The sequence below is a fragment of the Lissotriton helveticus genome, chromosome 10 (genome assembly GCF_964261635.1).
Source record: "Lissotriton helveticus chromosome 10, aLisHel1.1, whole genome shotgun sequence".
NCBI classification, from domain to species: domain Eukaryota; kingdom Metazoa; phylum Chordata; class Amphibia; order Caudata; family Salamandridae; genus Lissotriton; species Lissotriton helveticus.
The window spans coordinates 918035526-918052228 of NC_136071.1; the positions used below are offsets into that span (position 1 = coordinate 918035526).

Here is a 16703-nt window from a genome sequence, read left to right on the forward strand (position 1 = left end):
AGCTCGGCTGTCCTGACTTTCCCTTTCAGCTTCCGCAGCTATGATGCTCTTTTGAGCCTTCACTGCCTCATCCCACTGCTTCATGTACTCATTTAGCTCTTGAAAGGATTTTCGTCCAGATCCCCTCAGATCCACTGGCCATCTAGGGCCCCCAGGATCTCCTCCCGGGTCCCCTGCTGTGTGCATCGGGGTGCTCCACTCTCTCGGTATCGGCATCTGACTTGGGGAATTAATCGTATCGTTCCTTCTTGCCTTCTCTGCTCTTTCTCTGTCCTTCTGTACCCGTTCTTCCCCTCTTGCTCTCTCTTGGTCATATATCGATATTATAGGACCTATGGTAACAGGTACCTGTAGTGCATCTGGTAATGTGTAGGATGTGGCTCTCTCCGTTTCCGGCGCTCTTTGCACCACAAACCTACCGACTACCTGCTGCACCTGACTAGGCTGGGACAGCTCTTTCTTTGGCTCAGGATCCCACTCTGAACTGGGAAGCGGTCTATGCTCTCCTGCATTGCCCCCCTTTTCTCCTTCTGTATGCTCGACCTCTCCCCCTGCTCTATTATACGGGGGTGGCCTGTCTGTCAATAATCTGTTTATCAGGCTGTCCTCTGTTTCGCTCTCATCATCTTCTTCTAGGGGGCTTTTATTTACGGGCACCTCTAACACTGGGTACAGTTTATTTACTTCCAGGTTATGCACTCTCCATCTTTTAGCATCCGCATCCCACCTGGCATCCTGCACTGCCCTTACCGAGCGTTTCACCCTTTCTTGTCGTCTGTTCATATTCTTTTCATGCGCTGCCCTAATCCATGCTTCAAGGGCTTCAAACTGGGTCGGTCTAGGCAAGGGTCTTATTGAGGTCATGACTGATTTTAATCGATGTAACACCTCTAATCTGAACGTCCCGTACTTCGGGAACGTCAGTTCCTCATTTCCTTCCGTAATCTTACTCCACTCTGATATCCAGAGGATCGTATGCAACCCAACATTCACTGCCATGTTTCGAGCTGGCGTACCCTCCGGCGGGGCTTCTTCCCCTTCATACGATCCCCGCTTCTCTTTTTTAAACACCGCTTTCAACCATTTAAAACACTTCATAATTATGCGCACAATATCCAGCCTCGCTACTCTGTTTACTTCCTGATGACAATCCACCAATCCTGTCGCGGCTTTGCTAACTTGGCCTATCACAGCGCGGTCTTTCTCCGGTCAGCCAATCACGTCGCGACACTTTCTGACGTCACTTTTCTCCGCTTCGCAGCAGCACCCCTCCTTTCTCAACTCGTCTCCCGGTTATGCATGCGTCCCATTCATACACCGAAAAATGACTACTTCCGTCCAAGCGGTCACTTCTCTCGACTGTACGTCCACAGTCTATATGTAATTGTCAACGTAACTGACGAAATGTCTATCGTCTCTCTGATAGGTTGCTTACACACACAGTAACTTCCGACCAGCGTCCGTTACTCACGCACTCACTCTTACGTTCCCCCTATCTCGGTCTTTCGGGTGATCAATGGTACCTCATGACCCCCTTCACACTAGTTGACAATTACTCTGGGTGTCCGATACACCCGAACCACTTAAGCTCTCCTTGAACTTAAGATTTCCACCGGTTGCGCGCGCTCACAACCTGTTCCACAGTCACTCTACAGACATTCAACTCCGCTAGACATTACAACATAGATACAATACAAAACACCGCAATCTTAACACGCATAACCCTTTATACTCACTCTCGACCGATACTGCTGCTGTTTCTGTCTCACGTCATCCGGATCTTCTTCGGCGGGCTGTTCTTCCAATCATCGATTTCTAGGGGCCTTGGGGTAAGCTAACCTGGCCTAGGTTACCGTCCTCAAGAAGGCAACCATCCTCTGCTACCAACTGGAAGGGCGAGATTTTGATCGATACCTTAGCACTATTGATCCAAACCTCGATCTGGTCGACTGAACCTTTGTTGCCTGTCTTTAAGGTCGAAGTACATCCATTTCCAAGCTAGTTCACCCAATAAAGGACTCTGCTCCCAAAGATCACAAACAACTTCTAGCTTTCAAAAGTTTATTGTAAGGAAATGATAAGCTGCAAATACAGGCATCTCAGAATGAGATTCACGAGATACACAGGTCCAATTACATACATGTGCTCTCGGAAAGCCCTCAGACGAGCAACGGAAATCACTAACACAAGTTCTAAGAATAATAAAGCTATCAGCATTGACGCATATCTCTCCTTCATTTAAGTTGGAGGAAAACGCACAGGTTAGGCTGTCCCTACCCTGCTCTAGATGGTATCCCTACTTAACCAAATCCCAACCTAACAAAGGTGTCAGCAGTGAATGACCCCCAAGGGAAGTCACTCACTCTAAGTCTCTTGGTGAAAACCTATAGTTCTCCAGTCATGACCCCTCTCTGCCTACCCATCCGCTCTCTGAAGGGTCCTCAGGTATCTGCTCTAACTCCACCCAGGGGTGCTGTCCCTAATACAAAACAGTCAACAACATTTGAGACGCCCCTCTCGAGACGCCCCTCACGTGGTGTAGCTTCTGGTTTTTTCCATGATGCTTTGTATTGGGCCTCATACGTTAGAGTTGACCTTGCTTCTCAGACTCTTCTCCGGCCCGCTGATACCCCTTAAACATTCCGGAACCCTCCTCCATGTCTGGGCCGTCTACTGAACAGACCTCTATTCATTCATTTATAATTGGATCCCCCCTTTCCTCTTGCAGACAGATATCTGCAGCCAAGAACCCAACTCTCATAGACTTCCAAAATACAGGCTTGCAACATTTCTCAGCCCAGACATGTACGTGTAAATCAATGTTAAAACATTTCAGGCCTACAATATTTCTCATAATGATTATAGCATTCAACTTCTTCATTAATTAAAGCATGTTAATACTCTTATTCTATTATTCAGTAAACATTTTATAAATCCTGGCCCATTAATGCAATGACCAAAACATTAATACAATCTGTGTCGTGAAAAGAAACATCTTCCCTTTCCCTCCAGCTCTGGCCCTGAGGCCTACCACATTCTGCGTTTAACCACCTACCATCTTACATTTTTAACAGCTACACGACATGGATTCAGGAATAATCACATCTAATAAAATCATATAGTGTCGCACATTTCTGTATTAGTTCCACTTCTACTTAAATCTCTATATTAGCTATACATTTAGAATATAATTGCAGATACTATTAGCACTCATGGCATTTCTCCTCATGATTTGTGCTTACTACAGGTAAGTGTGATGCACTCATACATTTAGGTCAGTTTGCGCTCTCTCAATAGTAAACTACCAGACCCTACTGCTGAGGCAGTAACACCCGCTTGTTAAAAACACCTACGTTAAACAACGTGTTCTTTTCGTTCACATAAATATGAACCAGTATGTAGGCGAGTAATTAAAAAAAACGTTCAAACGAGACTGAAAATAAGTGTCTGGGTGTTGATAAACATGATTTCTGGAGATTCAAAAATCGGTTCAAAGAAATGGTAGAACATGCAAATGGAGCGGAAGCAGCGCATGGTCAATTTAGAAGAGTCCCTTTATTATGTAAATGAGCTTCGAGCACCGGTCCAAAGCTTCCATCGCCTTTCATTCAACCTTTTATGTGTACTTTTAGTACATCTAATACCAAGCACGCCTGCGGATTTGTCAAGCTGCTTCATGGTAACATCCGCCACGCGGATTTTAAGGGTCCTCGTGTTTTTTTATACCCCGCAGGTTTTTACTATACACAATACGTGCACGAATAAACATTCGTGACTTTGCACTTGGTGGTTATTCTCTTCTCCAATTAAAGAAATGTATTGTGAAAAAATGGCAAAGGCTCTGGGTCGAAAATGCAGAGCATCCCCGTGTCTATGTTTTGCTTTGTAAAGTTTTTTTTAGGAGTTTGCAAAATTCGTGAAATCTCTTTTTGGTTAATTCTGCGGAATGTTGGCAAAATCATGCACCATTATGCAGAACGCAAAATTGGCATTTTTCGTAATTTTTTTTTCTATCGCATACTTGTGTCCAAAATTGATACGAAGTTGCATTTGACGCGAAACAAGGCTCAAAAACACAAGTTCCACATGCAAGAGCCGCTTTTGTCCATTCACGTTGTTCCGGTATTGCTGCGAAACGATTTATTATCCCACCGACCGCCATGTAGGCAGTGTGGCCTAATGACATCATTAGGTTTCGACCTGGCGATCTGCGCAAGCAGTTCGCGCAGGTGAAATCTTTTGTTTACCATATTGGCTATCGGAACGTCCCCCACCTCCCATTAGCTAGCTCCATAAATGGAGGCTAGCCATTGGGAGCCGGATCTGTCCGTCAAGGCCGGACCAGATTCGGGGGCGTTCCCGCGATTTTTTCCCTCTCCGCCTCTGCGATGTTGTCATCGTGGCGGTGGGCGGAGTTTCGTTTTTTTCCTTCTGTGTTTGTTTTGGTCATTCCATGCGAGGAAGCCCAGGTGAGTGCTTGTTTTTTAGTGGTGGAGCACGTGAATTCAGTGTACGTTAGTTAAAAATACATGATGAAGACACAGGCCACGATCTGGCTGTTCATCAAGTGCATGGGCGCTAAAAGTAGTTTTTTCCCCTTTATTTGTAGTGAGGACTCCGCAGTGGTTTGTCTGATGTGAAATTGCTCGGCTGATCCCCTTTGTTGCAGCATGCATAACTTTTCATTCTTTCAGTTCGACTTTACAGTCCGTTTTAATAATGTCCTTAAAACTGCGGGTGTCCAGTACCCAAACGGCCTAAATAGACTCGTATGGGCTAAGCATCTCGTGCCCCTCGTGTGACACTTGTAAAACTGCTCATAAGATTTGCAACAGGGAGTTTTTTCATGGTTTGGCATTTTTCGTAATGCATTACAGTTGAATTTATATAGCGCTTCATATCCTAACCGCACTGCAAAGCGCTGAAGAGCATCAGAGGCCATAAAGTACGTGCTGCAAAGGTGATTAACAGCAAATGGGTAGGGAGTGCAGAGTGGATAGGGAGTGCAGAGTGGATAGGGAGTGCAGGGTGGATAGGGAGTGCAGGGTGGATAGGGAGTGCAGGGTGGATAGGGAGTGCAGAGTGGATAGGGAGTGGAGAGTGCATAGGGAGTGGAGAGTGGAGAGTGCATAGGGAGTGGAGAGTGCATAGGGAGTGGAGAGTGCATAGGGAGTGGAGAGTGCATAGGGAGTGGAGAGTGCATAGGGAGTGGAGAGTGCATAGAGAGTGCATAGAGAGTGCATGGAGAGTGCAGAGTGCAGAGTGGAGAGTGCATAGGGAGTGCAGAGTGCATGGAGAGTGCAGAGTGGAGAGTGCATAGGGAGTGGAGAGTGCATAGGGAGTGCAGAGTGCATAGGGAGTGGAGAGTGCATAGGGAGTGCAGAGTGCATAGGGAGTGCAGAGTGCATAGGGAGTGGAGAGTGCAGAGTGCATAGGGCGTGCAGAGTGCATAGGGCGTGCATAGGGAGTGCAGAGTGGGGAGTGCAGAGTGCATAGGGAGTGCAGAGTGGAGAGTGCATAGAGAGTGGAGAGTGCATAGGGAGTGCAGAGTGGAGAGTGCATAGGGAGTGGAGAGTGGAGAGTGCATAGGGGGTGGAGAGTGCAGAGTGCATAGGGAGTGCATAGGGAGTGCAGAGTGCATAGGGAGTGAAGAGTGCATAGGGAGTGAAGAGTGCATAGAGAGTGAAGAGTGCATAGGGAGTGAAGAGTGCATAGGGAGTGGAGAGTGAAGAGTGCATAGGGAGTGGAGAGTGGAGAGTGCATAGGGAGTGGAGAGTGCATAGGGAGTGGAGAGTGCATAGGGAGTGGAGAGTGCATAGGGAGTGGAGAGTGCATAGGGAGTGGAGAGTGCATAGGGAGGGGAGAGTGCATAGGGAGTGGAGAGTGCATAGGGAGTGGAGAGTGCATAGGGAGTGCAGCTCGAGGGAGTGGAGAGTGCATAGGGAGTGGAGAGTGGAGAGTGCATAGGGAGTGGAGAGTGCATAGGGAGTGCGGAGTGGAGAGTGCATAGGGAGTGGAGAGTGCATAGGGAGTGGAGAGTGCATAGGGAGTGGAGAGTGCATAGGGAGTGCAGCTCGAGGGAGTGGAGAGTGCATAGGGAGTGGAGAGTGGAGAGTGCATAGGGAGTGGAGAGTGCATAGGGAGTGCAGAGTGCATAGTGCATAGGGAGTGGAGAGTGCATAGGGAGTGGAGAGTGCATAGTGCATAGGGAGTGGAGAGTGCATAGGGAGTGCAGAGTGCATAGGGAGTGCAGAGTGCATAGAGAGTGGAGAGTGCATAGGGAGTGGAGAGTGGAGAGTGCATAGGTAGTGGAGAGTGGATAGTGCATAGGGATTGCAGAGTGCATAGAGAGTGAAGAGTGGAGAGTACATAGGGAGTGCAGGAGTGGAGAGTGCATAGGGAGTGGAGAGTGCATAGGGAGTGGAGAGTGCATAGGGAGTGGAGAGTGCATAGGGAGTGGAGAGTGGAGAGTGCATAGGGAGTGGAGAGTGCATAGGGAGTGGAGAGTGCATAGGGAGTGGAGAGTGCATAGGGAGTGGAGAGTGCATAGGGAGTGCAGAGTGGAGAGTGCATAGTGCATAGGGAGTGGAGAGTGCATAGGGAGTGCAGAGTGCATAGGGAGTGCAGAGTGCATAGAGAGTGGAGAGTGCATAGGGAGTGGAGAGTGGAGAGTGCATAGGGAGTGGAGAGTGGAGAGTGCATAGGGAGTGCAGAGTGCATAGAGAGTGAAGAGTGGAGAGTACATAGGGAGTGCAGAGTGCATAGAGAGTGCAGAGTGGAGAGTGCATAGGGAGTGCAGAGTGCATAGAGAGTGGAGAGTGCATAGGGAGTGGAGAGTGCATAGGGAGTGGAGAGTGCATAGGGAGTGGAGAGTGCATAGGGAGTGGAGAGTGCATAGGGAGTGGAGAGTGCATAGGGAGTGGAGAGTGCATAGGGAGTGGAGAGTGCATAGGGAGTGCAGAGTGCATAGGGAGTGGAGAGTGCAGAGTGCATAGGGAGTGGAGAGTGCAGAGTGCATAGGGAGTGGAGAGTGCAGAGTGCATAGGGAGTGGAGAGTGCAGAGTGCATAGGGAGTGGAGAGTGCAGAGTGCATAGGGAGTGGAGAGTGCATAGGGAGTGGAGAGTGCATAGGGAGTGGAGAGTGCATAGGGAGTGCATAGGGAGTGGAGAGTGCATAGGGAGTGGAGAGTGCATAGGGAGTGGAGAGTGCATAGGGAGTGGAGAGTGCATAGGGAGTGGAGAGTGGAGAGTGCATAGGGAGTGGAGAGTGGAGAGTGCATAGGGAGTGGAGAGTGCATAGGGAGTGGAGAGTGCATAGGGAGTGGAGAGTGCATAGGGAGTGGAGAGTGCATAGGGAGTGGAGAGTGCATAGGGAGTGCAGAGTGGGGAGTGGAGAGTGCATAGGGAGTGGAGAGTGCATAGGGAGTGGAGAGTGCATAGGGAGTGCAGAGTGCATAGGGAGTGCAGAGTGCATAGAGAGTGGAGAGTGCATAGGGAGTGGAGAGTGGAGAGTGCATAGGGAGTGCAGAGTGCATAGAGAGTGAAGAGTGGAGAGTACATAGGGAGTGCAGAGTGCATAGAGAGTGCAGAGTGGAGAGTACATAGGGAGTGCAGAGTGCATAGAGAGTGCAGAGTGGAGAGTGCATAGGGAGTGGAGAGTGCATAGGGAGTGGAGAGTGGAGAGTGCATAGGGAGTGGAGAGTGCATAGGGAGTGGAGAGTGCATAGGGAGTGGAGAGTGCATAGGGAGTGGAGAGTGCATAGGGAGTGGAGAGTGCATAGGGAGTGGAGAGTGGAGAGTGCATAGGGAGTGCAGAGTGCATAGAGAGTGAAGAGTGGAGAGTACATAGGGAGTGCAGAGTGCATAGAGAGTGCAGAGTGGAGAGTGCATAGGGAGTGCAGAGTGCATGGAGAGTGCAGAGTGGAGAGTGCATAGGGAGTGGAGAGTGCAGAGTGCATAGGGAGTGGAGAGTGCATAGGGAGTGGAGAGTGCAGAGTGCATAGGGAGTGGAGAGTGCATAGGGAGTGGAGAGTGCAGAGTGCATAGGGAGTGGAGAGTGCAGAGTGCATAGGGAGTGGAGAGTGCAGAGTGCATAGGGAGTGCAGAGTGCATAGGGAGTGGAGAGTGCAGAGTGCATAGGGAGTGCAGAGTGCATAGGGAGTGGAGAGTGCATAGGGAGTGGAGAGTGCATAGGGAGTGGAGAGTGCATAGGGAGTGGAGAGTGCATAGGGAGTGGAGAGTGCATAGGGAGTGGAGAGTGCATAGGGAGTGGAGAGTGCATAGGGAGTGGAGAGTGGAGAGTGCATAGGGAGTGGAGAGTGGAGAGTGCATAGGGAGTGGAGAGTGGAGAGTGCATAGGGAGTGGAGAGTGCATAGGGAGTGGAGAGTGCATAGGGAGTGGAGAGTGCATAGGGAGTGGAGAGTGCATAGGGAGTGCAGAGTGGAGAGTGCGTAGGGCGTGCAGAGTGGAGAGTGCGTAGGGAGTGCAGAGTGGATAGGGAGTGGAGAGTGGAGAGTGCATAGGGAGTGGAGAGTGGAGAGTGCATAGGGAGTGGAGAGTGGAGAGTGCATAGGGAGTGGAGAGTGGAGAGTGCATAGGGAGTGGAGAGTGGAGAGTGCATAGGGAGTGGAGAGTGCATAGGGAGTGGAGAGTGCATAGGGAGTGCAGAGTGGAGAGTGCATAGGGAGTGCAGAGTGGAGAGTGCATAGGGAGTGGAGAGTGCATAGGGAGTGCAGAGTGGAGAGTGCATAGGGAGTGCAGAGTGGATAGGGAGTGGAGAGTACGTAGGGAGTGGAGAGTGCATAGGGAGTGGATAGTGCATACGGAGTGGAGAGTGGAGAGTGCATAGGGAGTGGAGAGTGCATAGGGAATGGAGAGTGCATCCCCTCTACTTCTCTTCTATGGACACTTGTACTTCTTCTACTTCTCCACCAGCACAGTGTGTGTTTCCACTCGCCCGTGGCACTGGAGACTGAAGCACATCCTTCTTAGGGTGAAAACCGTCTTGCTGGTCATTATGGACACTCTTTCCAGTTCTGTACTTTTATGTGATCACACTATGCATTATGGGGGGTGTAGTGTTGCTTTGATTCCATTAGAACACAGCTGAAAACAATGATTTGTAGATAAAAACTCTAGTCCCACTAAATCTTGGAAGTGCTTATTCACACACACACATGCATGCACGCACATATGCAAACACACTCTCTCTCCCTCAACAGGTGCACTACCTCCTCACAAGCACGGACACATGTTTGTAAAACAGGTTCTTTAACCCACCATGCCATCCCATAATGCAGTTCGGTTGGCTAGCACACCGTGGCTGACTGAAGATGCGCACTAGGATGGCGCCGGCACTTGACAGCCAGGCACAGAGAGGCGCGTGATTGACAATGGGCGACAAGACGAGCGTGACTGAGAGCAGACACCAACTGAAATGTCCAACCCTTAAAAAGGAAAGATTTAATGACGGTATGTTTTTGTGGAACTGGTGGCGAGCTTCCTGTTTCAAGATGAGTGAGTGGACCATGTCCAAAAAGACTGACACTCCAGTAGGGTAGTGTAGTGCTTTCAGCAAGCGTTGCCTTAATGTGCCACCCCAGCACGATTTAACCCCCTCAGCTGTCAATTGGGCATCTGTCACGTGACACCTGCAGACCAGACTCTGAATTTCTTCAGTGAAATCCAGTAGGGTACAATAGGTCTTACATTTGCAAGAGATTAAGCTGTTGGCAATGTAAATGACAATGCCATTTATTTATCTGTTTTCAAAACCAACACATAAATAAAAATATTGTCATTTACAATGCCAATAGCTCTAACTTTGGCAAAGGCGAAACCGTTGCATTGTAAATGCTTGTTTTTCACAATGTTGCCTAAAAATGGTATTATTAAAGTGTCGGAAATTACGAAAAATACTCCGGTGTAACTGAAAATTATCCTGGGTCGTATGTTTTTCTTGGCTTTGAACAATTTCATATTAGTTTGCAATGCATACTTTTTATGCAGAGAGACAATATTACTTCCATGGTTACCACAGAGCCATCCATGTAGGCCTTTTTTGCACTGACCCAAACTTCTTTCCGTGTTTTCTTTGCAAAAACGTGGACAATGTGTCATTAAAACAAAGGCTATCTCAGCAGTCGTGAAGTGACACCCAGTGACCAGATTTTTAAAATAAAAATTTCAACCGGTCCTGCCTTCATTTAAAATTGGATTAAACGGACCCCCTTTCTCTAAATAGTACAGGAGCCTGACTTGGGCCCTGCGCCAACCCTAACACAGAATAACAATACATTTGCACTTAATATTGACTAAATGTCTGTATTCCGTGGTAAACAGGGAAGCAATAAGCTGTTGCCAGCATGCAATGCAATGCTAAAACCACATAACCCTGCTCTCAACAGGGACAAAAACATGCACAGAGGCAAAATTCATTTTGGAAAAAGGGGGTGGTGATGGACAGAGTTTCTGAATGATGCAGAATACTCTTACCAAGTCAAGAGATCATGGTTTTAATCCATCACCTGTTTTTTAGCTCATTGCACCATCCCAGCTCAGAACCTGGCTATATGCAAATTAGTCTGTTCCTGTCCCAGTGCCCAGTGCATGATGGGACAGTGCTGCTTAAATGTTCTCCAGAGAGGAAGCTATCCAGGATCCTCTTATTTACCATCTTGGATTGGGAAGAACTGGAAGGGAAACATAATACAACAGCCATCCTGCATAGGTCAATAGAAGATAGACTCCTCTTCACATCCTGTAAGGTATTTTGGGAAGACGATGACATGGACACCACAGGCAAACCCAGGAGATTAGGTAAGTGATCAAGGGCTATTCAGATTAGGCACAACAGGAATGCTGAAAGGCTATGCTGTACACATGCAGCTTGTAACAAATGCAAAATGGCACGACAGAAACACCCAGCACTACGGGTGAGTACCTCATGACCTGCATGTCTCAATCACTTTCGCGGATCTAAACTCAAGCACTTCATGTAATCAGGCATGACAGTAGACAGTTCTGTGGCTGCTCTCCTCTATTCATATGGGCAGACCAGAATTTTTGTCATTATCTGTATACATCTCTTGAATGCTAGACTGACTGTGGGCAGGTACAGGAGCAGGACTAACCAGCTTACCTTCAGCACAACATTAGTCCTAGTCTTAGCCTTAAAGAATCTGGCAGCATGTACTTCGACATTAAGGAAGCAATGCGGCCAGTGGCGGCTCGCAGGGGGAGAGCTGCGGGGTGGTGGGCAGGGGGAGGGGCAGGTAGTGGAGTCAGATGTACGACGGCCAGAAGTAAAGTAAGTAAATAAATAAATAAAACTATTTACCTTGCGCTCGCTGCATCTCCAAGTAATAAGACCCTCCAAGTTAGGTGCTAACCACAGGGTACATAACATTTTTAAAAAAAGTAGGACATGTGGGTTTAAGTTTTACATGTCCAGGCACTGAAAAACTATCCTAAAGTCTTTTTCCACTGTTGTAAGGCCTATATTTCCCATTGACTAAAACAGGGTTAAATCATTACATTTAATAAGTGCTAACTTTGGATTGGTAGCAAATAGAGATATATTGGTTGCACTCAAATGGACTGTAATTTAAAATCCTCTTTAATGGTAAAGTCATATTTTAGGTTAGAATTCTGAAAATTCCAGTCTTAGAAAATTGGCATATTCCTGTCACCACCATTTGTGCTTTTTGTCCTGTGTCATATACTGTGAATTGCTCTGTTTTGGGAATTTGTGTATTGCTTCCAGACAGTACCACAAAGGGGGCTTACGTGTGGACAGGTTGGGTCAGCCTGGCAGAATGACTGGGGAAGGGCTGTTCTCATCCTCACCTACACTCTAATAGGTTTTGCCTCCTGCATACAGAAAGGAACCTGACACCAGTCCTGCCCTGCCCTTTGTCACCTCAGATAGTTTGGAACCTTGACAGGGGAAGAACTTACCAGAACCAGATGTGGTGGACAGTGCAACCAGCCAGTGCCAACTAGAGACCCCCATTTCTAACACCCCTGCACTGGTGTGCTCATTAAAAGGCACATTTCCACACAGGGAGGAGGCTGAACCTCACTATGATGCCCTGTAAGCTAATGGGGAGCATGTTGCTACCCTTGGGCTCTACCAGAGTTGGACAACTGGCACACTATGGGGGGGGGGGAGCATCTTGGGCACAGTTTTGCAAAGCACAGAGAGAGTGTCCTACTCTTGAGGGTCTATGGCAACAGATTGAGGCCCAGTCAGCTGGTGGCACCTCTGGTGATCACCTGATCTATTTCCAGCTGTCTCCCTAATGTGCCTTTTTGCAAAACGTTTGAACTAAGACACACTGCTTGTATGTTGTTGTGAAATCCTTAGTCATGTACAGTTCTGTTAGGTTTTCTTTTGTATTTTGTGTAAAAAATGTGTTTGAATATGTATGTCATCTTTTTGCATTGCTTGAATGTTTATGTCAGTCTTCTTCACACAAACTAACATAAACATGCGTTTGAGATACTAGTGAACAACAATCTTAAAAGACTTCTTATCATGTTGATTAAGAGTTGTGATCGTATACCCTAAAACTTTTTGTAGAGTTGTGTTAGTCTTGGCGTATTTCAATGTTTGTACAAAATGGCTTGGGTAGCTGCATTATAGTTTTTTTTCCTTTAGCTGCTCTGCACAGCCTTGCGGATTATGTTCAGCATCGCTGAAAACCATTGGCAAAGCCAGTAGGACACAGAGATGAGACCTATTAGTTTTGCTAATGCTTGTTTTATCTGGCTGTTTAATAGTGCGTGCAAAGAATGCATGCATACATTGGTAGATCACAAGATTTCATGTACTCGTCATCAATTAGATGCTCTTCCTCTTTGAGATAACCTATAATGTAGATTGCGGAAGATGATTGTTCTTTTCACCATGAGTAGAACATTTTGTAGTGTACACGTGTTGTGGCAGTATTCACCCTGCATACATAACTGTTTATAATTTTACAGGGCAAAACTTGCCTCGTGTTGCAATGCTGTGCAGAACTTCATTGTTTCACAAAATAATACCTCACTGGGAAGTAATATGAGCTATGAAGTGGATAGCAAAAAGAACATAACTATTTCAGAGACCATTTTCAAGATGTTACCTAAGGTAAGTCATGGCTAACTTAAATGTGCTGTGATTTTAAATGATGTTTTCTCAATCTGCTTTCACTTCTTAAGGAGCACAAGGTTGGGAATTCCCCATGTCGTCCCTATTTATTGTAGTGGAGAAATATTCAATTCTTACTTAACTTTTTTGTATACCAATATGTTTTAGCCCACCCATAAGATTAATTTATAACATAATTGAGATACATTCATGATAGACCTGTCGTCCTAAGGGTGGTCTTACCCCAACCTTTAGCTGTATGATTCCCTCCACCTTCTGCTGCATCTTTTTGTTAGCCTTAGGAATGTGGGCACTTTACCACTGCTAACCAGTGTCAAAGTGCATGTGCTCCACCCCTGAAAATGGTAACATTGGTGTTCACCTAATTGGCATATTTTGTTTACCTGTAAGTCCCTTGTAAAGTGGTATACCATATACCCAGGGCCTGTAATCTAAAGGCTACTAGTGGGCCTGCAGCACTGGATGTGCCACCCTCACAAGTAGCCTTTCACACCTGTCTCATGCCTGCCATTGCAGGGCCTGTGTGTGCAGTTTACTGCCACTTTGACCTGCCATTTAAACCCACTTTCCAAGCCTTAAACTCCTCTTTTATCACACATAAGGCAACTGTAAGGTAGGACCTAAGTGACCCTAAGGTCAGGGTGCTGTGTAACTAAAAGGCAGGGCATGTACTTTTAAGTTTCACATGTCCTGGTAATGACAAATAGCTAAATTCATTTTTCACTGCCCTCATAGGCTAGCATTGAGAGTTCCTTAAAATGCGTCTTAAGCTGTAATTCCTGATCAGAAAGGAGTAGCTACATCATGTTTCATATCTTTGGAATGGTGGTGATACATCCTCTTTAGAGGCAAAGTTGGATTTGACATTATCATTTTAGAAATGCCACTTTTAGAAAGTGGCCATTTATCTGCTCTTAACTTTGCTCTGTGTGCCTGCTGCCTGTCTCCAATACACGTTTGGGCTGGGTGACAGGTACACTTTATGCATTCCCTCTAGACCGCCACAAGCACAGGAAGTGCTGGGTGTGACAGAGGACTCATCTGTATTCTGATAGCCTTCCTCTGCAGGAAGGTGGAGAGGTGGTTCACACTTAAATCTAACTTGGCTGTGTCCTATCCTAACACAAAGGGCTGATTTATGTATTTATTTATTTATACTCCCCACAGATAGCCTGGCAGAATGGAGTGGGTTGAAATGGGTTCTTGTGCATTTCAGAGAACTCCTTAGAATCACCCCCTACATCAAAGGCACTTTTCGGTATAGGTACCATGGTTCTGACCCTACCAAATCAGCACACTATTAGACATGAGAATAACTATGCTGGAGTAAAGTCTGCTGTGCAATAAGGAGTGCCACTTTGATGTGACTGACTGTTCTGAGGAACTGCTTCTCTGCTTGCTGAGCTGCTTAGTAATGGAATGGAATGGCCATTTCTAAAGCACACAGCTACCTCTGCGGAGGTGTCACAGCACTAGCGGAAGGCTCAAGTGACAGTTCATTTTGCAACTATGTCTGATTGAAGAGCCAGGTTTTTAGGGCTTTCCTGAATTCTATTTCTGATTCCATCCGGCAAAGGTGGACCAGCAAAGAGTTCCATAGTTTAGCTATTTTTAATGCAAAAAATCTGCCCCCTCTCCGGGTTTTGTGGAATCATGGAACCTGTTAGAGCTGCAAGTGGTTGGAACTCAAGACACGATCATCATCATATAGATGCAACTTCTGCCTAAGGTACATAGGGCCCAGATCTCTAGTGGCTCTAAATGCCAGGATCAACGACTTGAACTCCATCCTCCTAATTACTGCAAGCCAATGCAGCTGTCTCAGGTGAGGGGAGGGGAGATATGGTGGCGGAAAGGTACCCACCTAATCAATCTTGCCACTGAATTCTGGATGATTTGAAGCTTGCGGAACAAGTATGCAGGCAACCACAGGTGCAAGCTAATAGCATAGTCCAATTGTGACGTCACCAAAGCATGCACTGTTGATTTTTCGGTGTTTCTCTGGCAAGAAGCGTATGAATTTTCGAATAGATCCCACGAAAAGGAAATATGTCATACCTGAGCGTTGAATGATAGGTCCTTTCCAGCCTAATTCCCAAGTTTCTTACAGACTCTGACAGGATTGGCAGTGGATTCATCTCTGGCAGCCACCATCTTTAAAAGAGAACACTAGTTGCATATCATCTGCATAAGAAAGAACCTTTACACCCCAAGATTCTATAAGGGTGGCCAATGGGGCAAGGTAGATGTTAAAGAGCAGAGGGTTTAACGCCGACCCCTTCTGTACCCTGCACACCAAATGTTTCTCTGCAGATAGAAAAGGGCGAAGAAAAACCTGTTGAGAGCGATTCTCCGAAAATGAGCATATCCAGGCCAGTACTGTTCCACACACACCCACCTGATTCAGCCTCCTGAGCAGAATGTGCTACAGTATTGAATGCTGGGCGATAATATCACTGAGCTCAGATAAATAGCCAGATGGATAGTCTGGAGGTCTGTATAGTAGTAATCCGGCCAAGGAGGAACAGGGGGTGGTCTTAATGCAGAAAGGTTAGGGCCTCCATATTCCCAGTAGGACCCATTCTCTCAATGGTGATCTCCCAGAAGTCTTTTAACACAACTGCAACCCCTCCACCAACCCTGTTACCCCCTCAATTGGCACAGACTATCCGAAATCCAGGGTGGATAGCTAACATCAGGTCAGGGTTAGTGCCTTCCTTCAAACAAGTTTCTATTAGGAATATAATATCCCACTTGCACTCAGCTAAAGAGAGCCAGATGTCGTCAGCATGCTTCGGGAGAGATCTACAGTTGATCAGGAAGGCTCTAACAATTAATTTATTGTCAGTGCAGGAACCTGGGGGGCAGAGTTTCCTCTAGTCACCCCTGCTTTTACAGCCCGTTGAAACTTACATATATCACAGCAGAACATATTCTCCTCCATCCTAAGGTCAAATTTAGCCTTACCCAAGCAAGTGCCTTTATTCATGGCTAGGAGCAAGTCTTCGGACCATGAGATATTCTGAGAGCAGGGAATTTGGGGAGCATGGCTGGCGCTGGCCGCGAAGCGGACATGGACAGGTGCAGACTGGCTTGCCTTTGGTGTGCCAGCGTGGGCCCATTGCGTGCATCCACGTTGCGGCTCTCATTATATAGTTAAATGGCAGGCAGGCTGAAACACTAGCCTGTCAACCTTCCCAAGATGGTGCCCCGCTGGCGTCCCCACAGAGGAGCGGAGAGAGTTGCAGCTCCCTCGAGGCAGGCACCGGCAGGAAGCAGAGAGCCCTGATACCGCCCCAATCAGGTGAGGCAAAGAAATACCCAAAATACTTTAGCAAGCAGAATTGTAAAAAGGTCTAAGACAGACCGATCTTGGTGTACAATCTCTGCACTCGGCAACACGCAGCAGTGCAAAGAGATGCAAAAACTTTCAAAAGCTTTAAAAGTACATTGAGCAATAGACATAAAAGTACAATAATTTCTAAAAGAGCACCCAACTAATTTTTGGAACACAAATCAGAGCGCCAACACAAGATTACTCATTACTCA

General features: G+C 46.9%; 1 protein-coding gene across 1 annotated transcript in view; it reads left to right on the forward strand.

Annotated features, from left to right (window-relative positions):
• ST8SIA6 (ST8 alpha-N-acetyl-neuraminide alpha-2,8-sialyltransferase 6) overlaps nt 1-16703 on the forward strand; it is a 478017-nt gene that overhangs the window by 359172 nt on the left and 102142 nt on the right. The window contains exon 5 of the mRNA XM_078663574.1: nt 12989-13133. Within this exon, the coding sequence (XP_078519700.1) occupies nt 12989-13133 (145 nt within the window). The remainder of the gene's footprint in view (nt 1-12988; nt 13134-16703) is intronic.